The sequence below is a fragment of the Rhipicephalus microplus genome, chromosome 10, assembly GCF_043290135.1.
Source record: "Rhipicephalus microplus isolate Deutch F79 chromosome 10, USDA_Rmic, whole genome shotgun sequence".
Lineage (NCBI taxonomy): Eukaryota > Metazoa > Arthropoda > Arachnida > Ixodida > Ixodidae > Rhipicephalus > Rhipicephalus microplus.
In genome coordinates, this window is record NC_134709.1 from 101,206,413 (window position 1) to 101,229,699 (window position 23,287).

At 47.5% G+C, this 23,287-nt stretch overlaps 1 protein-coding gene across 1 annotated transcript in view; it reads left to right on the forward strand.

The window, feature by feature from the left end:
* The window catches only part of LOC119181262 (acidic mammalian chitinase-like), a 62,299-nt gene extending 41,806 nt beyond the window's left edge, over positions 1-20,493 (forward strand). Inside the window, exon 12 of the mRNA XM_075874734.1 lies at positions 20,329-20,493. Within this exon, the coding sequence (XP_075730849.1) occupies positions 20,329-20,493 (165 nt within the window). The remainder of the gene's footprint in view (positions 1-20,328) is intronic.
* Positions 20,494-23,287: the final 2,794 nt, after the last annotated feature.

Consider the following 23,287-nt stretch of genomic DNA (forward strand, 5'->3'; position numbering starts at 1 on the left):
CGCCCTACAGGAAGCTGTGTCTGTGGTACAAGACTATGCTGGTGCCGGCAGCCTTACGTGGTCAGTGGATAAGTCGGTTTTACTATTGGTGTACAAGCGGCGCCGCAAAACCGCCGATTCTCCTGACATTTCGCTGTTTCTTGATGGCCATCCTATCCCTCTGGTACCACGAATTCGCATCTACCTTCAGTCCGATGGCAAGGCCTTGCACACTACACACCTTCTTGCTCAGCAGATAACTCAAATTACACACACGACCCAACGCATCACCAATCGCAGGAGAGGCCTATGTGAAAAGGATGTCCTCCGTTTGGTACAAGCACTCATAGTTAGTCGGCTCACCTATCATCTTCTCTTTCACAATCTCACGTTAGCTCAAATCAAAAAGTTGGACATCATTCTACGGACAGCTGTGAAAGCGGCTATCGGCTTGCCTCCACACGCATCTACACAACGCCTCCTTCAATTAGGAGTCCACAACACCGTAACCTAACTCATCGAGGCCCAGCACAACAGTCAGCTCCAACGGCTCAGGCAGACCCGTCAGGGCTGCGCCATCCTGTCTCTTCTTGGCTACACGATTCCCCCAAAACCCGCACAAGTACCGCGACATAAACTTGCTTCTACTGTCGGCGCACTGATCAAAGTGCCTCCGATTCCACGCAATATGAATCCCTCCCGCCCCGCCAGTCGTCGACGTGCCCGAGTTCAGGCTATGACACGCGTCTTCGGTGATGGTACCTCAGACTTACAAGTACTTTACACTGATGCAGCACGCTACCCAGAGAAGTCAGCCATGTGTTTAGCCGTGATAGATGACAAATACGCCCTTGTGGCGTCTGCCACACTTCGCACTACAGATCGTGGTCTGGCAGAGGAGGGAGCTCTCACTCTGGCAATTGTTCATGCTACGACACTGTCACATGACTCCCCTGTCACTATTGTAACAGATTCACAAGCTGCTTGCCATGATTTCGCTCAAGGACTTGTGGCTGCACATACACACAATATCCTCTCTTCTGTCTCACCGTCCCCATTACGTCCTGTGCGTATCGTCTGGACTCCTGGACACGCCTCTCTCCATGGTAATGAACGCGTTCATGTGGTTGCCCGAGAGCTGACCAGCCGGGCTCCATCGGAAGAGCTGTTCAATCAGACGAGTCATCGACAGAACCACTAAACTACAATGCTACGCTGGAGTACTACCGACAGAGCCGTTATACGTATCCTCCCCCTCATCCTTCACTTAACAGAGCAGATGCCGTTGCTTGGCGGCAACTACAGACCAATTCATTTCCTTGCCTTTATATGCTAAATCGCTTTCATTCAACTCTCTACCCCTCCTACTACCCCTTTTGTGAATCCGTACCGACGGTGTACCACTCCACGTGGAAATGCTCTGCCCCACAGGGAGTTCCTCCCATTCCCAATCCCACCCCTTCCTCTTGGGAGTCTGCACTGCTCAGCTTACGCCGGCAGGAACAGCAGCAGCTGGTCTAGCGGGCTCGCAGGGTCGCGCAAGGCAATGGAGCCCTGGACTGAGGGCCCCCCCCAAAGAAGGCTCAGTGTGCATTTCTTAATATTAAATGTTTATTCTCGCTCTCTCTCCCTCTTCCTCGTAGCCCGAGCGCACGAGCTCATGGCGCATGCCAGCCGGGTCTGGCCTGGTGCTCGTACCACGATGATTGCGGTGGGCTACTTGAACGTGGCCAACTTGTCGTGGCATTATCACCCTCCTCAGACACATCGTCCCGATCATTGAGACAGTGAAAAGATACATGCGCACTCTCACTCGTTTTGCGACGATCTGTCATGATAGGGTTTTATGCGGACTACCTGTACCACTTCCGTGGTGTTGCGGTGTCTTGAGTTCTCGTGTCCAGAAGATCTGGCTTCATAAGTGACGTCGCTGATACGGTGGAGTAAGTCATAAGGGCCGAAGTTTCGGGAAAGAAGCTTTTTAGAGAGTCCGTGGTGGCACACTAGGATACATATCCACACTTTGTCACTGGGCTGATAAATTGCGTCACTGTGTCGCTTGTTGTACCGACTAGAATCGACGCTCTGTTGGCAGCGTATTCGGTATCTTGCCCTTTGGCGTGCTTCCTCGGCTCTTTGCAAGAGGTCATCTAAGTCAGGTGGATAGCTGCTTTCGTTCCGTAGTGGTAACATGCCATCCAGTGGGATGGTCACTCTTCGGCCGAATACTAGTTCAAAAGAGCAACTTTGATTGTTTTTTGAATGACTGTATTATATGCGAATGTTATATAGAGTAATATTTATTCCCACTGCTTATGTGCAACATCAGCATACATTGATAGCATGTCGGTCAGAGTTCTGTTGAGGCGTTTGGTTAAGCCATTTGACTGAGAATGATACAGCGTTGTTCTTCTGTGATCGGTATTTTTCATGCGTATCAAGCATTATATTAGGTCTGTAGTAAATGCGGTGCCCCGATCTGTAATAACGACGATGGGAGCACCATGTCTGCGCACCATGTGTTTCGCAAAGAACTTGGCGACTTAGGCAGCTGTCACACTGTACAGAGAGTCAGTCTCAGCATAATGGGTCAGATAGTCTGTCACTGCGACTATACATTTCTTGCCTGCAGACGATGTCGGGGAAAGTCCTAGGAAGTCCATGCCGACTTGTTGGAATGGGGTATCCAGAGGGTCTATTGGCTGGAGAAGGGCGGCTGCTTTTACGGGTGGAGTTTTGTGTCGTTGGCATTGACGACAAGTTTTCACGTAGCGCTGCACTGAGGCGAGCAACTTAGGCCAATAGTACTTTAGGCGAATCCTGGCGAGTGTTCGGCTCACACCCATGTGTGCAGATGTTAGCTCATCGTGACAGGCATGCAGAATTTCTTCTCGCATTGCTGTGGGTACGACTAGTAAAAACGTTTTGCCATTAGGTTCGAAGTTCCTCCTGTAAAGAACACTTCCTCGAAGGCAGAACATGCGGAGCCCTCTGTAAACTATGCGAGGGACTTGAACATTGGGACCTTGCAGGTGTTGTATAAGCGCCAGCAAATCTGGGTCATGTCGTTATTGTTAAGCGATTTTGGATGCATTGAAAATGCCTAGAAACGGGAGGTCTTCCTCGTCAGATACACTTGAATCGATGGGGAAGAATGACAAGCAGTCGGCATCACTGTGGTTTCTTCCAGATTTGTATACAACAGCAATGTCATACTCCTGCAGCCTAAGGCTCCATTTTGCTAGTCGACCTGACGGTCCTTGAGATTTGCCAGCCAGAATAGAGCATGGTGGTCACTGACAGCTCTTAATGGTCTACCGTAAAGGTAGGGTCAAACTTGTTTATTGCCCAGATGACTGCAAGGCACTCTTTTTCAGTAGCAGAGTAGTTTGCCTCGATTTTTGAGAGTTTGCGGCTGGCACACTTTCTCTTGGCCATTTTTCAACTGGACCAGGATGGCGCCGAGGCCAACATTGCTGGCATTGGTATGGAATTCAGTGTCAGCTGTCTCACCAACATGTGCAAGTATTGGTGAACTCTGTAGCCCTTTTCTTAACTCTTCAAAAGCTTCCTGTTGTTCGTGTTCTCATGTAAAGGGCACGTCGTCTTTTGTTATTTCTGTAGGAGGTTCCGCAATCGTTGAAAAGTTTCCCCTAAATCACCTATAGTAGGCACATAAACCTAAAAATTGATGCACTGACTTTTTGTCTCTGGCTGTAGGGAACCTCTTACTAGCGGCTGTCTTTTCGGAATCCGGACGAACGCCGTCAGAACTGATGACATGTCCAAGGAATCGCAGCTCTTCGAAGCCGAAGTGACGTCTTTTGGGTTTGATTGTCAAGTTTGCTGACCGGATAGTTTACAATACTGTGCGTAGTCGGTCTAGATGTTTCAAGTTTCAAGTTTTATTCTTTTTAAAAACAAGGTACAAAATCTAAGATATACAGACGAGGATCCCAGGCCAGAGACTTGAGTGGGACCCTCGGTTTGTCGATACAAATCGACGGTAAAATTTATACAGAGCAACAGAAAATCCTTATATTACACGGACATCAAAATGCACTTTTATATCACAAATCAAGCCAAAACACGCAACATGGTATAAAAAAACGAAGAACAAACGAGTCAGACAGGTAAACTATCACAAATAAGATTATTTGAGAAAATAATTTTTGACGGACTTTTTGAACAAAGGAATTGAAGTGCAACGCTTATTGCTAGAAGGTGACGCATTCCAAAAGGATATCACACTGAAAGCGGAAGTTTTTTGCCCATAATTAGTATGAGTACGGGGTAACAGGAAATTTTTATCAGCCGCAAACCTGGTCACATTATTATTCTGCAAAAGATCAGATGTAATAAATGAGAATGCGAGTTGATTATACAGCAGTTTGTGGAATAAGGTCACAAGATTTAACCAGAACAAAAACTTTATTGGCAAGATATTATAAGAGCGTAGTAATGTGTAGGTGTTCGATTGCGAAGAACTAGAAGTGACAATGCGGATTGGCTGGTTTTGAATGTGCTTTATTGGTGATAAACGACAAGCATAAGTGTTGCCCGATGAGACTAAACCATAAGTAATATGACTATGAATGAACGCAAAATACAGTGCCAGTAGAGCTTCTCGGGAAAAGAAAGGGCGAGCTTTGATTAATGCGCGGATACGAAACGCCGTCTTCTGCTTAAGATGGTTAAAGTGACTGCGAAAGGTAAGGCATGGGTCAAAATGTATGCCAAAAAAGACGACATAAGAACAAGCAGAAATGGAATGAATACGAAGTTGTATTAGGGGAAAAGCAGATAATGACCTCTGAGCACTTTTCAACACCATAAATTTACTTTTTGTGTTCAAACAGTGAAGAGAACACCAGCACGCCATCCAAACCTACTAGGCATGACTGTTATTTCCATCCCGTGAGGACAGTGTCCATCATTCGCTGGAACGTCGCTGGTGCAGAACAGAGTCCGAATGGATGTGCTTTGAATTCGTAGAAGTCATCTGGTGTTACGATTGCCGTTTTTTCACAGTCCCGCTCGTCGACCTCTTTTTGCCAATATCCGCTTTTCAGATTCAAGGATGACGAAAACTTCGCGGATCGCAGTTGATCTAGTGTATCGTCGATACGTGGCAAGGGGTAGAGATCTCGTTTAGTTACACTGTTCAGTTTTCGGTAGTCGACACAGAATCTAAGTGTGTTATCTTTCCTCTTAACGAGCACTACGGAGGACGCCCATGGACTATTCTAAGGCTGGATGACATCATCCGAAAGCATCTCCTCCACTTGCTTCTTGATAATTTCCCGTTCTCTTTGTGATACTCGATATGGATGCTGGCATATAGGCCTCGTGGCGTCTTGCATTAGAATTCTGTGTAATGTAATTGACGTGCGTTGGACCTTCGAGGCGGTTGAGAAGCTATCAGAGAATTATTTTACCAAGGCATATATCTGTTTATTTTGACTGTTTGGAAGGCTCTGGTTGACGGTCACGGATGTGTCGATGTTGCAAGTCACTGGTCGAGTGGTTGACGTCGTTTAGCTGCATAGTTCGGTCGCCACGCAGTAGTCGTGTAAATAGGCGATAGCCATGCCTTGAGTGATGTGTTGAACTTCATTAGAGCAATTTGTGAGTAGGATATCTGCACGGCCATTCGTCAAGTGAACAAGACCCCAAGCTACGCAGACACCTTTGTTCATAAACACCCCTACATTTGTATCCGCTATGCCTTCGTGGCTGTACAAGGCGCCATTCTCTGCGAGCACCATTATACTGCAGCGTTTCGGCACAGTTAGGTCATTATGAACAACACGTAGAGCAGGCAGGCGTCGTTCCTCAGATTCCTCCACAGGCATAGCTCGTTCAGTCGAAAACGACACGCTGGGCCTATGCAGGTTAATTACGGCGCCATTATCTCGGAAAAATCTGTTCCTATAATGAGTTCTCTTGAACATTCTGGTAGCACATTGAAATCGGCAACGTAAATGAAGCCCCGTATTTCAAGTTTGCAATGCATCTGCCAAGGGGCGTAATAATGTCACCGCCTGCCGTGCGTATCTGCGATCCACTCCACTGTGTCACAACTTTGTTTAGCTTCATCGCCATCTTGTAACTTATCACCGAATAATCAGCACCAGTGTCGGCTAAGGCATTCAGCTCTCACCCTTTTATTCTCAACCGAAAATTTTAAGTAATGCTTTTGTTGCTGCACCTATTTACCGGAAAGACACCGTCATCACCCTCAAACCATATTGGAGGATCCTCGTAACTGACGTTATCAGCGGCCTCACTTCCACTAGTCACTTGTTTCAGTTTTCTGGGAGTGGACTTGGAAAACGATGACCAGGCTGCATTGAAGGTGGACGTGGGCTGGGTGACCGGTGGCGCATAGGCGATGGTGACCATGACCGATGTTGGCGTAAAGGTGGTAATTTCTGGCGCGTGGACAAGTACTCCTCAATCTCCGCTGGTCGTTTGCCGTTTCGGTGGCACGGTGCACACGACGGAAAGCCTCTTAATCCAGCCTGTCGGTAAGGGCAGATTCTATAGAGATTACCCGCTTGGCCACAATGAAAACACAGAGGTCTGCGCTCGTGATCACGCCAGACATCACTTTTCCGGGGCCTATGCTCCACATAGCGGTGTATGCTACGTGCTCCTAGGGGCAGATAGGTAGCCATTGGTTCCCGTGTACAAGGCGCGCTGCGTGCTGCAGGTGGGAGAAGAATCGCCGTCATCGCAACTGCTGCATTGCTGTGTACCGTGGGTTGTCTGAGGACTTCACAGTATGTTCGGATAGGTCAAACCGGCTGCAGCTCATGCTCTGACTGTCGTATGACCTGCCTCAGTTCGTCTCGAACTAAGTCGGTAACAGATAGTGCAGCTGTAGTCTGGGGCATTTTCAGTGTGCTCAGTTCTCTAGTAACTGATCTAATGAGCTCTCACAGGGCTTCAACATTGTTTCGCACGCCTCCAGAGAATACCTGTGCAGATGCGCAGTTTAGATTCTCATTGTACCACCAATCCCGCTGTTCCAGAGTCTGTCTCAGCATCGCTACATTTCTGGTGGAAGTGCGGAGTATGAATCGAAGTCCCGCGAGCTCAAGACAGCGTAGCCCCGACGACCAGCGAGTCAACCCCGTGGAAGTGACTTTGTACACCAGAGCGCAAGCCGCCGTCTTTGAAGTGACTCACCTGAGTTTAGCTTTCTTCGCTTCACACCAAAGGAAATTCGAATGATGGACGCCACCTCTATGACTAGCCAGGTAACACCGGCACAAATGTTCATCAGCCATACGTACCAGCCGCCTGTATTCCACGGTGACTCGTACGAAGACCTGGAAGATTGTTTGGACATGTTCGAGAGAGTGGAGAGCTTGAATGAATGGGACGCAAGAGAAAAGCTCCGTCACGTATACTTCGCCCTGGAAGACTTTGCAAAGACACGGTTTCAGAACCATCAAAACTTTTCTCTACCTGGGAGGTATTTCGACGACAAGCGGTGGCTACGTTCACCAACACAGACCGCAAAGAAAAGGCGGAGGCTGCTCTTCAATTGAGGAACCAACTCACAAACGAGAGTGCTGCTATGTACATCGAGGACATGGTCCGTCTGTTCAAGCGTGTGGATTCCAACATGGCCGAGGATAAGAAGGTGCGCCATCTAATGCGCGGAGTGAAGCAAGGGAGAGCTTGGGTGCTTCAAGAGTTGAGTATATATATATATATATATATATATATATATATATATATATATATATATATATATATATATATATATATATATATATATATATATATATTTATTTATTTATATATATAGGAAGAGAAGAAACCCAACGCAGCGGTTGTCTTAATTTGCGGTTGTCTTAATTTTATTACCAACGATTTCGACCGTTGGATATATATATATATTGTTAAGGCGTTTATTAGCCGGCAACGAGCGAGAATATGCAATGGCGACAGTCACAGCAAAGCACGGGCTCCCAGCGCGAGCGGCGTCCTTGTTGGGTAGCCCCACTAGAAGGTACGCAAGATTTCGACCCATTTCATAGTTCGGAGGCTTCGCTACAATTACCCCGGGGTCGAAGAGGGAGCCGCCTGGCGACCTAACAGCTTGTTATTATTAGCGGGTCATAATAAGCCTTCAGGCGCTCCACGTTGACGATGTCTCGCCCACGGCGGCGCATGTCCGAAGATTGTTCAACGGGTTCGATCAGATAGTTGACGGGTGAGGTGCACTCGATAACACGGTAGGGGCCTTCGTATTTGGGACGTAGTTTGGAAGAGGGGCCAGCGGCAGAGGTTGGGGTCGAGAGCCATACAAGCGCACCAGGAAGGAACATGGGCTCAGAATTGGTGGAGCCATCACGGATACTCTTCTGCCGCTCTTGATCTTGCGTCGTAAAAGTCTTGGCAAGCTCGCGACACTCTTCAGCAAGCCTGGCTGTCTCGGAAATAGGTGTACACTCAGATGGATCCGGCGTGTACGGGAGTATCGTGTCCATGGTGTGCGACGGGTGCCTTCCGTACAGCAAGTAGAAAGGTGAAAAACCAGTCGTGCTCTGAGGGGCGGTGTTGTAGGCGTAGGTGACGAAGGGCAGTATATTATCCCAATTAGTGTGGTTGGCAGCGACGTACATAGAAAGCATGTCGCCGAGGGTGCGGTTAAAGCGTTCGGTGAGGCCATTCGTCTGTGGGTGGTAAGCAGTAGTTTTGCGGTGGACAGAATGGCACTCCGTAAGAATGGCTTCGACGACTTCCGACAAGAAGACACGGCCTCGATCGCTGAGAAGCTCTTGGGGTGGTCCGTGGCGCAGTATAAATCGATGCAACAGGAAGGACGCAACATCGCCCGCAGCAGCCGCAGGGAGAGCGGCGGTTTCGGCGTATCGCGTTAAATGGTCAACGGCAACGATGGCCCAGCGGTTACCAGCCGACGTCAGAGGAAGTGGTCCATACAAATCGATACCTACGCGCCCAAAGGGACGGTCAGGGCAAGGTAACGGTTGTAGACTGGCGTGCGACATGTGGGCTGACGGTTTACGGCGTTGGCAAGTGAGGCAAGAGCGAACGAACTGCTGCACATAGCGGTACATCCCGCGCCAGAAGTAGCGTTGTCGAATGCGATGGTAGGTTTTGAATACCCCAGAGTGCGCGCATTGCGGATCAGAATGGAATGATTCACATATCTCTGACCGCAGACTGCGGGGTATCACGAGTAACCACTGCCGGCCGTCGGCGTCGTAATTGCGTCGGTGTAGGAGGCCGTCACGAATGGCGAAATGGCGAGCTTGACGACGCAATGCACGCGTGGATGGCGTTGCGGATGGGTCAGAGAGCATGTCGATGAGCGGGCCGATCCAATTATCCTTTCGCTGTTCGGTAGCGATGATGTCAACATCAATGGCAGAAACAGCAGCCGAGGATACTGAGCAGAGCACATCACCTTCAGGCAGAGGGGAGCGCGAGAGGGCGTCGGCGTCAGCATGCTGGCGTCCGTTGCGGTACAGCACGCGGATATCGTAGTCTTGTAAGCGAAGAGCCCAACGGGCGAGACGGCCTGAGGGATCCTTCAATGATGAAAGCCAGCATAGTGCATGATGGTCGGTGACGACATCGAATGGGCGACCATACAAATAAGGTCGAAACTTTGTAAGAGCCCAGACGATCGCCAGGCACTCTTTCTCCGTGACGGTGTAGTTTTTCTCGGCTCTCGTGAGCGTACGGCTTGCATATGCTACAACATATTCAGGGAATCCGGGTTTTCGCTGCGCCAGGACAGCGCCGAGGCCTACTCCGCTGGCGTCCGTGTGCACCTCCGTTGGGGCTGTAGGGTCGTAGTGGCGTAGAATGGGAGGCGACGTCAACAAATGGCGGAGCTTCGCGAACGCGTCGTCGCACTCGGATGACCACGAATTGAAGGGCCCGTTGCTTCCAAGGAGCTTCGTCAGCGGTGATATGATCGTGGCGAAATTTCGTATGAAGCGTCGGAAGTATGAGCACAGGCCCAAGAAACTACGCAGTTCTTTGACAGATGCAGGTTTGGGGAATTCGGCCACGGCCTGAAGCTTGGCAGGATCAGGAAGAATGCCATCTTTGGACACGACGTACCCCAGTATGGTGAGTTGCCGTGCTGCAAAGTGGCACTTTTTCAGATTTAGTTGTAAGCCGGCATTGCTCACACGTGCGAAAACTTCTTTCAGACGTTGGAGATGCGTGGAGAAATCCGGAGCAAAGACAATGACATCGTCGAGGTAACACAAGCACGTGTACCATTTCAAGTTGCGCAGAATGGTGTCCATCATGCGCTCAAAGGTCGCAGGTGCATTACATAGACCAAACGGCATGACGTTAAACTCTTACAAGCCGTCTGGCGTGACGAAGGCGGTCTTTGGTCGAGCGTCGTCAGCCATGGGTACTTGCCAGTACCCCGAGCGCAGATCGAGAGAAGAAAAAAAATCGGCTCCATGAAGGCTGTCAATCGCGTCATCGATGCGTGGCAGTGGATAAACATCCTTGCGAGTGATCTTATTGAGCCGTCTGTAGTCTACACAGAACCGCACAGAACCGTCTTTCTTCGCAACAAGAACAACAGGAGACGCCCATGGACTGTCGGAGGGCCGAATAACGTCGCGTCGGAGCATATCGTCAACCTGATCATTAATTACTCGACGTTCAGCAGGCGACACGCGATATGGACGTTGCCGTAAAGGTGGATGGTCACCAGTGTCGATGCGATGCGTAACAACGGACGTGCGACCGAGAGAACTTCGCCCGACATCGAAAGAAGAACGATATTCTTGTAACAGGTCCAGAAGTTGGGAACGCTGTACGGCCGTAAGGTTGTCAGCGATGGAGGGGCCAAATACATCAGCAGACGACGAATCAGAAGTGGAAACAGCATTGATGGTACACCACCTGGGAGCGCGCGTGTCATCGGGTACGTCCAGGACTTGTGCGTCGTCGACTGGTTCCACTCTGCCGAGACATTCCCCTCGAAGCAAGGTAACAGCGTACGGGAACGGGTTGGTTACAAAAATAGCAGTGTTGCCCTGGTTGATCTGCACGGTCGCGAAAGGTACTAGCAACCCTTTCCTGCTGCAAGCGCGGTCAGATGGCGAAACAAGTCCAATGGTGTCGGAGAGACCAGCGCAGTAGACAGACACAGCCGTCGTCGAGTTTGGAGGCACTGTTGTATCGTCTCTCGTTATAATCTTGCTCAGTGTCGGGGGACTGTCTTCTGGCGTCAAATGCGAGAAGGGTGAGAGCTCAATTTCGGCAGCGGCACAATGGATGACGGCGTCATGGCGGGAGAGAAAGTCCCATCCCAGGATGACGTCATGAGAGCATGCCTGAATGACGATGAACTGGGCGACATACAGAACGTCCTGGATGACAACGCGAGCTGTGCACCCTGCTGTAGGATAAATCCGGTGCAAACTCGCAGTACGAAGGGATAACCCAGAAAGTGGCGTCGTCACTTTTCGAAGTAAGCGGCAGAGTTTTTCGTCCATAACTGATACGGCAGCTCCAGTGTCAATAAGAGCCGATGCACAAACACCGTCCACAAGCACGTCAATGACATTCGAGGGGCTGCTCTGAGGGCTTTCACATTGCGATAGCGTCGCAGTCCTTGCCTCAGGGACTGCGACGACTAGTTTTCCCGCTCATGAGATGCCGCACTTGGCCGCATGGGAGACAGGGAACGGCGTCGTGGAGACGGTGATCTTCGAGACGGACCTGGGCGAGATCGAGGGGGCATAGACGGCGGTTCTTCGCGATAAGGACGGCTGAGTTGGCCAGCAACAGGTGAAGAAATTGGAACCGGCTGTACGCGATGGCAATAACGGGCCACGTGACCGGCGTAACCGCAGGCAAAGCAGATGGGCCGGTTGTCGGGTGTGCGCCATCTGTTCACCGGGGTAGGTCTCACCCATGTCGCAAGGGCTGATGGACGGAACGGTGGCTGCATGGTGGACTGAAGCTGAGGCTGAGGGGTTACGTCAACATACGTAGCGGGCATACCCGCTGCAACGGACGGAGGTCGTGCAGCAGCTTCAGCGTAGGTCAGAGGGGCGGGTGCTTGAACGACTTGGGGTGGCCTGGCGACCACTTGCGCGTAACTCAGGGACGCAGGAGCCGGAGGCTGTTGGGGGTGGTAAGCAGGCATTACCTCCGCTATTTCCTGTTCAATCGCTCGGCGGATGGGAGGGAGAAGGGTAGTAGCCGATTGTTGAACAGCAGGTTGGTGGGAAAAGGGCAGGAGGGAGAACTGACGCGCGATTTCCTCGCTGATAAAGGACTTCAGTTCTGCCATCAACGCCACTTGGTCACAACTGGCCTCCAAGCCAGCAAGCGTTGCAGCTCGTGGTGGGGAGCGTCGGGTCATCGAACGCTGCCGGCGGAGCTCCTCGTAGCTCTGGCACAGTGTGATGACCTCAGCCACCGTGCCGGGGTTTTTGGCGAGCAGCATCGTGAAGGCATCATCGTCGATGCCTTTCATGATGTTTCGGATCTTGTCAGACTCGGACATGGTGTGATTGGATTTGTTGCATAGGTCCAGGACATCTTCGATATAGCTGGTGAATGACTCACCAGCCTCCTGAGCACGTTCACGCAAGCGCTGCTCGGCTTGCAGCTTGCGAACAGCAGGGCGGCCGAAGACGTTGACGATTGCGGTCTTGAAATCGGACCAGGTGGCAAAATCGGACGCGTGGTTGTTGTACCACAAACTGGCGACACCGGCAAGGTAAAACACCAAGTTTGTCAGCTTGCCGTCCTCGTCCCATTTGTTGGGGACGCTCACGCGGTCGTAAATGGCGAGCCAGTCCTCCACGTCAGTGCCATCAGCGCCAGTGAAGATGGGTGGATCGCGGATTCTGGGGACACCGGGACAAGGGGGTGGCATTGGAGGAGGCGTTTGCTGAGAAGCGTCTTGGTACATAGTAGATGGCAGGGTACGTGATCGTAGCTCCAAAGGCATAGACAGGAATCGCAGCACTCTCCACCAAATTGTTAAGGCGTTTATTAGCCGGCAACGAGCGAGAATATGCAATGGCGACAGTCACAGCAAAGCACGGGCTCCCAGCGCGAGCGGCGTCCTTGTTGGGTAGCCCCACTAGAAGGTACGCAAGATTTCAACCCATTTCATAGTTCGGAGGCTTCGCTACAATATATATATATATATATATATATATATATATATATATATATATATATATATATATATATATATATATATAATTGCAGGGAATAAATTCTTGGACGCCGGTAAATAGTATGAAAAAAAGAAGACACACGTCGAAAAACGGAAAGGTTTCTTTACGTTTCGGCCGTGGGACCGGCCTTCGTCAGAATAATCAGTTCTGCCATCAACGCAGCTTGCAGCTTGCAGGAAGAGAATTATTCTGACGAAGGCCGGTCCCACGGCCGAAACGTAAAGAAACCTTTCCGTTTTTCGACGTGTGTCTTCTTTTTTTCATATATATATATATATATATATATATATATATATATATATATATATATATATATATATATATATATATATATATATATATATATATATATTGCCACAAGGCATTACAGCAAGCAGGGTACAGTAAATATAGTCAAACACATAAAAACATTCATAAAGCATGAAAAAAATCATCACTTGAGTCAATACAGGCTATTTCCGGTGGCAGAGTGTTCCATTCCCTTATAGTGCGGACATAGAAAAAGTAGCGAAAAGCTTCACCCCCAAAAAGAATCTCGCGTATTTTTAAGTGATGATCACGTCTTTGAGAAACATAGTTGGGTGGTTGAAAATACAATTGCCAGATGAACCCTGTTCTCCTATGATATATTCTATGAAATAATTTTAATCTGAGGTTTCGACGATGGTTTTGAAGAAGATCCCAATTTAATGCTTTCTGCTCTCTGTCACACTAAGCATCCTGTCGTAATTTCCTAGGACAAATCAAATTGCTCTATTTTGCACTTTTTTCAAGTTTATCTGTGAGTTCCTAATATATGGGTTCCAGCAGACGCACGCATACTCCAGTATATTGCGGACGTGTGTAAAATAGAGCTGTCCTGTAAGTTTTTGTGGTAAACTACTGAAGTTACGTATCAGAAAACTTATTCCACCTCAAACCAGCAGTAAAAAATACGCCTAGCTATTTATATTCCATGACATGTTGAAGATTAGCGTTATTGATCATGTAATGATTTATGCAGTGCGAGAGTTTCCTGGTAAAGGTGACGTAGATGCTTTCTTTCACATTCAATAACATTTACCAGTTATCAAATCATGTGGCAATTAGATATAAATCGTTTTGCAGTGCTTGTTTGTTAAGGTCGCTATTGATGACCCCATATACTATACAGTCATCTGCAAACATTTTAAAATGAGGATGTGACACCAAAAGTGATGACACTTATGAACAACAAAAAGAAAAGCGTACCTGAGACTGATCCATGTGGTGCACTAGAGGACCCAGCAATAAATGTAGAGGAACAACCGTTCAGAGCCGCAGACATTTGCCTTGAGAGAAGATACTCATCTATCGAAGCAATAACCCTATCGTCCAATTTGTAATATCGAAGTTTAGCGATCAAGAGACTATGCGTAACGACGTCAAAAGCTTTTATGAAATCCAGAAATATACAGTCAACACTTTGCTGCCTGTTGACAGCCGAGGCAAGGTCATGAGTAAACTCTATCAATTGCGTCGTACAAGAAAATCCCTGCCGGAACCCATGCTAACTAGGATGAAGAAGGTTATGGGCAATGAGGTCAGACAGGATGATGTTATAAATCACATGTTCTATAACTTTACATACAATACTAGTTAACGATACGGGCCCATAACTCTCAACTCTGTCTCTCTGTCCACTTTTATGAATGGGTACCACGGGGGCCAACTTCCAGTCCCAAGGATCAATGCCATGCTGTAAGGAATTTTGAAATAAACGACAAAAATATAGACGCAGAGTGCCAGAACAGTTAATAAGAAGCAATGCCGGGATATCATCCAGTCCACTCGCTTTCGTGTGTTTCAAGCCTTGCAATAATCTTTCGACTCCCATCGCACTAAACGCAACCTCTAAAAACATTTTGTCGACTTGGACAGTAAAATCAACAATTGCAACTGCCAAGCATCTGAAAAATCAGACCGAAATACCGATGAAAAGTAATTGACAAAAATTTCGACCCTACTTGGATCATCGAAATAATTATGTCGGACCAGTGCAATTTTGGAAGAGAATTCTCCTCTTTACAGTTTCTTTTAACGTACTTCCAAATTCCCTCGGATCGTCTACCAGCCCCTGGCCTAAGTTAGCGAAGTATGTATGTTTGGCTGATCCAGCGAGCTTTCTAAAACTACGTTTTAACTCTGCTAAATGTATGTAGTGACTATCCACTTTTTTAGTCTTGCTAAGCCAATAGATTCTTCAGATTTTTCTTCATAAAGAACGGAGTGGCCTGTTAAACCACGGTTTATCTTTTGAACTTTTGGAAGAGTACATTCGAACAGGAACAAATTTATCACGCAGTTCAAAAGGCTTCTTTTTAAGTACTCCCCATAACTTTTTCCGGTTTAATTCAGCTGCCAATGTGTCAAAAGTAGGAAATTAAGATCCAAGAGCTAGATTTAGTGCAACGTAGTTAGCCCTGTTATATGTATACACTGTTCTAGGGGCGTTTTTTTGATACACATTTCGAAATGTAGCGTCCGCTACAATAACCTTATGATCACTTATGCCGGGCAAAGCACATATGTCTAAAATAATGTTCGGTGCATCACAAAGTAACAAATCAAGCACGCTACCAGTGTCATCATTAGGCGAAGGATCTCTAGCCAACTGATGCAGACTGTATTCGTGCATAAATTCAAAGAAGGCTTTGTATAAACCACCTGTTGTGCCACCTGCAAGACAATTACTTGACCCCCAATCGAAGCCGGGAAGGTTAAAATCACGTCCCAGTATATTGTAATCACACCGAACAGTCTCAACAAGTAGTCAATTGAGCAAACTGCTGACAAGAGGCACCAGGTGGTCGATAATAAGAACTAATGAAAAAGCATTGACCGTTATGAGCCCGCAACTTGCAAAATACAGATTCACATTCCAAAGCACAATCGACTCAAACACAAGGCAAGTCTGATCGTACAAAAATAAATGCACCACCACCCCTGGATTCACGAATCCACCTAAAACAGTGATAACCAACGGGGAACAATTCTCTGTCAAGGATAGTGGCATCGAGCCATGATTCAAGGCCTAATACTACTGCAGGCTGAACAGAACTTAGCAGAGGGTGAAAGTCATCAACCTTATATTTAAGACTTCTGCAATTGCCAATGAGTAGCCTTAGCTGATGCGTCACAGAAGATTGCTACAGTGGTCACATTTGAATTACGTCACCTGTAGTGCTGTCAATCCGATATCGCTTATCATCCAGATATAGGGTAGCAAAACGGATTTCTCGCCTTCCTTCCTTTTATTTTTTCCGAATGCCCAAAGCGTCTTTCACGAACTGTGCGTGAATAATCTTCAGATATGCCGTATGCAGTCTCGCTTAAGTTATACGCTTTCATCAAGACCTGCTGACGCGTTTTAAAGGAAGCAAACCTGACTACTTCTGGTCGGGTTTTATTGGCATTGTATGGCCCTATTGTAGGGGCACGCACTATGTTCACAGAAGTGAGCCCAAGTTTCGTGCGGCACAAAAGATGATTGATTGATTGATTGATTGATTGATTGATTGATTGATTGATTGATTGATTGATATGGGGGGTTTAACGTCCCAAAACCACCATACGGTTATGAGAGACGCCGTAGCGGAGGGCTCCGGAAATTTCGACCACCTGGGGTTCTTTAACGTGCACACAAATCTGAGCACACGGGCCTACAACATTTCCTCTTCCATCGGAAATGCAGCCACCGCAGCCGAGATTTAAACCCGCAACCTGCGGGTCAGCAGCCGGGTAACTTAGCCACCACGGCGGGGCGGCACAGATTATGGATTAGATCCTCAGCCTGAGCACTAGTCTCGCCGGCCAGTGAGTCCTCTATCCCGTAGAAGAGCGAATTCTCACGCCTTGGCTAATTTTCAAGGTTTTATTCCTTCCAGAGAACAAAGAACATGACATCTTGCTCGTTTTTCTGTTTTTTCTTTATGTTACCTACTGATATTCGTAATTTGTCCAGGTTCGGGACATTCTTCTTCTAACGAAGCCAAGTGTGTTTTCAAGTCAGTTATATCAGCATTGGTTTGTTTTTGGTTTTCCTCAATTGCTGACAATTCGCAAATAATTGCAGCCTGTCCTTCAAGTAAGCGCTCCATCTGTGTATTTGAAGGCCCTGGGTATTGCTAGGCGTCACCCCTGCACGATAACAAGATTAACAAATAAAAGGCTGTGCTCCGGAACATCAATAACTGCCGTCTGCGGATCACTCTGCGCGACCTCTCACGATGCGAGCACTTCAGTGGCAAAGAACACTGGGGTGGAACCACCACAACAAAATGACACCAACCACAAATGTGATGCGAGCAACGAACCTGCGCGAGCAGCAAAAACGAGATTATGGGCACTGCCATGTCGCCGGTTCCATGCCCCGTCGAAGATGTGCCGCTGCAGTCTATTTGTACCCATATGTCACCAGCCCCGCCGGCACCGCCCAGTGTCCATGGTTACCGAATAAGTTTTTCCAATGGGCTAAACGTACTTGGGAAGAGAATAGACACAACTTAGCGGCTGTCTTGTTTTTATTTCGAGCAGTTTCGACCGGTGGACCAGTCTTTACTAACCCTGACGAAGACTGGTTCACTGGTCGAAACCGTTGGAAATAAAATTACGACAACCGCTATGTGGTGTCTCTTCTCTCTCCCCTCCTCTCTCTCTCTCTCTCTCTCTCTCTATATATATATATATATATATATATATATATATATATAATATGGTTCCAGGATGTGGGTGTGTGCGGGCAGTGTAAGAATGCAACGCATCACAATCACTTGTCATGGGAAGCATGCATATGCAACATTCGATCACGTATGTAATAACCTTTTACTCAGCGAAAGTTCATAGAGGTCAAAAGAAGGTGAGAGGAAGAGCCCTCCTTCTATTACCTATTTAAATTAGGTGCCACAACTGCCCGATGAATTTACTGTGTCAGGCTTGTCCACTCCCCGTAGGCGTAGGATTTGGCCCAATCAAGTTGTTTGGTAATCGCTTATACAGAAGCACTGAATAAAGGGCAAGAAGATGACAGGACGAGCGTTAGCTACAGTCCCGTCGTCTATTCGCGCTATGTTCAGTATGGTGCCTTGTATTTTGAATAAACCTGTCCAGTAATGGTTTTTTGAGTGGGGTGTTCGCCTCGTGGGCCACTGACAATAACGACGGCCGAGTTCCCTTCTACCTTCATGGAATGTTTACCTTCCACCTTAATCCCAGAACAGAAAGAAAAAATCACAGCATATTCATGGAATGAATACTGAGTGGGGCGAAGATTTAAAGGGTTTTGTTGGTATACCGTGAATCATCCGCTGGCCAAGTACGTTCGTCCTTACGTCTGCCTGTTCGTATGTACATTTGTTTGTCCGTCTGTCTATACGTCTCTGTGCTGGTTGGTCTGTCTGTCTGTCCACATGTCCATCTGTCTGTCCATCCGGTCGTATGTTTGTCCGTCTTTCTTTCTTTATTTCTGGCTGTCTGTCTGTCTGTCTGTTTGTCTGTCTGTCTGTCTTTCTGTCCGCTTGTCCGTCTGTCCGCATGTCTCTCCCCATCCGTCCGTCTATCTGGTCAACACTCCAAGGCCGCCATCTGGCATCTTTCCTCGTATATTGATCATATACAATTACCGCCATCCAGCGGACATTCCAAGGGCTAAAACGGAAGGTGGCTACTACACACAGGAGACGAACGATCTACGCCTTAAGGAGCTTTGTTCCTAAAATGTGACTACTGCGAGAAGCCCGTCATCGCCTCACTTTGAGTTTGACATCTATTACGAAGCATGTTCTCTTGCGGAGTCAACGTGCCGAGAGGTGAGGGAGGAATCGTGCTGAGGTGAAAGTTCCTCCCCCTGCCCTTTGAAACAATCTGTGAACGCATATGATAATGATGTTAACTACTTACGGGCAACCAGTATGTTGCCATTTGTCGCAGATGCGAATTGAAGTTCTTTAGGAAGTGCACCGTAATACTCTGAATTACGTTGTGTGCATCCGTCATAACTTCTGTGGCCAATAGACCCTTCCCACTTACCAACCATATTCGTATAAAATTTAAAAAGCAATGACAGCACTATCGCACCGGTGATCAGGTCGATTGTTTATAGCGTGATAGTTCTAGTCAAAGTGGCATCAAAAGCCAACAATATAACATCAAATACAGAGGAGCACTTTAACGACGATAACGCTACTACAGAAAAGTCTGTACGATAAGGCTTGCCATATGTTCTGTGTTATATATTGTGAGCCTCGCTACAGCCTTGACCACCTTAGAGAAGCTATCATTTTGAGAAAGGGAGAGAATAGAGCGCACTCCTTTTCAGCCCAGATGAACTCAAGTACAGCACCCACTGGTCTTCAGTGGAACGCGAAGCATATGAACGCAGTTCAGTCTTTGTTGTATCATGTCTTCCTTCTTTCTTTGTGCTTGCGAAGCAAGTCTAGATTTCAGCATCGACCAACTAGTCTGCAAAGAGGTAGGCTGTAACGAAGGAGTTCACGCACTTTGAATCGCGGAAGAGCTGTTTTATAATGAAAAAGCTTAGCCGCACACATCTCGCACGGGAGGTCAACTAAACTAACTCATAATAAGAATTGTTAAAGTGTAACAACCCAAACCCAAGATATTACCTTGAGAGACGCCGTTGTCGAGAGCTGTGGAATGCTGGGCCACCCGAGGTTCAATTACTTGCTCTTAAATTTAAATACATGAGCCTCAAGAATTTTCGCCTCCAACGAAAATGCCACATTCTTGGCCGATATTCAATGCCGTGACCTGCGCGTCAGTAATCGAGCACCATACTCACTAGACCACCGTGGTAGGCGATACACTGCAAATATGTAGGCTTTTTAATCTGTGATTCCGGATTGTTTCTTGCAGTAGACTTGTTTGCCATATTATTGTCAATACAAAGCGTGATACATGGTGATAAGGGACGTGTATAACGAAGAACTAGCGTGGCCCCACTTGCCTCAGTATACAGGCGTTTCACGCGCTTATGTCACAAGTGGGTACTCTTAGTACGAGTTTGTCGCCAATCTGCAAAACATCTGCGCATAGTGAATGCAGTTGTTCGTTGCTCGAGACGTACTGCTGATACATCCATGCTTCATTGCAGGTGCAGCTAGCCATGCGCAAATACCCGCACTTCTGCGTCATGCTGATACAGGTAGACAAGGACGACGTCCGCGGCATCTGTTCCGAGAGGCACTTCCCTCTTGTGCAGAGCGTCAAGCACGCCATGCGCCACTACCACCGGCAGGCACCGGCTCCCGAATCGTAGAGGAAACACTGCGGTCCAGTACTATCGCGCTTTCGCTTTGGTAATAAATACATGCGGCGAAAATTTGGTGCAGCTACTTTGGAGCCAAGACCAATTTCGTTTATTCATATTGCGTTACTCATTGAGATAAGGCAGAAGGTACATGCTTTACGTCTCTTCGTAATGGTCCTCTACTACTGAACCAAGAGCTGCGGTAAAAACACACATGGCCCCCCCATGTATTCATACAAGAAAGGGTTCTTGAACTCGCCGGTGGTTCTGAGCCACAATCACAAAACTTGATGTGACGCAGAATGTGAAATAACGTTACCATTTGAACAAAGTTCTTTCCCCCTCGCTCTTCCGTACAATATACGAGTTATTTCCGATGGACTTCATGTCAGGATTCATGAAGCATATATCAATTGTGGTGTGCTCGATGGCTGCCACCTGGACGCTGACTACGAAATATTGACGCGGGGCTGTGACGTCGACGAAGGAAGCAGACTAGTTCGAATATCAAAATTTCTTCGGCTGCACTTGTGCCCAATCAACGAAAAGTAAGATCACAGAGATACACACTGGCACTGACACAATGCCACCTAGAAGAATACTACTGTTAGTATTAGGTCTAGATTGAAGTCCCCGAGGGCACTTCTACTGCACTGTGGGTTCCTGTATCGGTATATGTGATGGTGGTGCTTAATATTCTTGCTTGAAGCAGAGCTCGCACATTTGAAAACCACTTAAAAAAGCGGTTTACATGAAGCGTCTACAAGCATATAAATTTCAAAAATAATATTAGGCTAAAGTACTGATGAGACAGGTGCGAATTTTAATACCACTCTAAAGTGGTAGAAACCCCCGAGAGAAAATACTAGACACAAAGCGTTATACCAAGCAATTCAATAGTATTCCTTCAATTTTTCTTAACCAAGTAAACACAAGTAACATGTCCCTGCTGTGGTGATATAGTGTCCCAGGTACTCGGCTGCTGACCCACAGGTCGCGGGATCAAATTCAGCCTGGAGCGGGTGCATTTTCTATGGTTTTAGGGCGTTAGATCCCACACATCAATCAAATCCATCAGGTAATAAAAGTCCATGATGCTAATCGCCATAGCAAATGTTTAACGACCTTGAAGATGAAAAGCCTGCTCAGAAAACTTACTTCCACGCGCGTTTATTATTTTTATGCCAGGGTTTACGCCAACAATTCAGAGGCACACATGGCACCTTTATTTTAAGGCAAGAACGAAACATGGTGGAGATGGTGCCATTAAAACGATTTGGAATTATATAGTACGGACACACGTACCTTCGGGTCATGTAGAAAATGGATGGTGACATCAGCTTGACGATCGACACGCCTCTATTTTGTTCATTGTCCTTAGAAAACGAGAACTCTCGCAACTTAGGTCCCTCTGTTACGACAATTCTCCACGCAGCATCGCCCAAGCATTCGGATTTGCAGCCGTACAGATTGCAAATACAAAGTGCGCAAAGTGCATCACATACCCACGCTTGAGTTAAGGGACACAGAAAAACACAGTCTTCTCGAGACATCAACAAGCACACCAGCACGCCCTGAAAATGTTCGTCAGGCTTGGAAATTCATGTCTGTCGAGCGACGAGAGCAAGCGTAAGCACGTCTGTGCTGCGAAACAGGCCGATATCAATAGAGTGACATGTAAAATCCCACCACAGAAAGAGTGAACAGGCCTGAAATTATCTTGGTGGCATAGACCGAGAGGGGCGAACACGGCGTCGGCCGTTGATCAGCTGAGAAGTGGTGAGGCGCGTTTGGATTTATACACGTGCTGTCGAATATTCTATGGTTATCGCTAGCAGCCACCTAAGTTCAAGATTAATATGTAGTGTTCGCGAAATGGGCGTAATCTTAACGAAATTATCTACTACAGTTTGGAAGCTTCCTGAACGCTGCAGGCGTGGTTCGCGCTGATAATTAAGTACAGTGGAACGGGACGATAACAAAACACGAACAAGGAACGTGGCATTGCCTTCCTCTGAAAAAGGCATCACCCTGATGCTTTACCAGAAGATGAAAGTACTATCGGCATCAAATGAAACGCGAATAGTGGAGCGCGTGCCACAAACCTCATCAATGGCATAGGACGCGCCGTCCACCAGTCATGGACACAGACAGGCCCGCCCATCCAGTGTGGCAGCACTGCACGATCTTCAAAGTGCAATATTTTTGCTTGTGTTCCAGGTATGGTATACGAAAGGAACAAAATTAAAAAAAAAACGTACAGAGATTAAACTACTGCAGCTGAAGGCGAGTATCGTAGCACGGTTTATCACCACGGAGTCAATCATCATGCAATGCCTGGCAAATTTTATTTAAAGTAAAGCCCCGCCGTGGTGCTCTAGTGGCTAAGGTACTCGGCTGCTCACCCGGATGTCGCGGGATCAAATCCCGGCTGCGGCGGCTGCATTTCCGGTGGAGGCGGAAACATTGTATGCCCGTGTTCGCAGATTTGGGGGCACGTTGAAGAACCCCAGGTGGTCGAAATTTTCGGAGCCCTCCACTACGGCGTCTCTCATATTCATATGGTGGTTTTGGGATGTTAAACGCCACATGTCAGTCCATCATATTTGAAGTAGACAAAGGTTAGTTTATAGTGATAGCAACTTTATGCTGTTTCACTTCGTGGCGGTAAAGCGAAACAATTTGCGCGCTCTCTTGCGAAGAAACACTCAGAATTTCCAGCTAAAATGAAGCCTTTTCGGTTCATTTTCTGAAAAAATGAGTGGGTGAAGCAGCGTTGGCGAACGAGATACGACAATCGTTT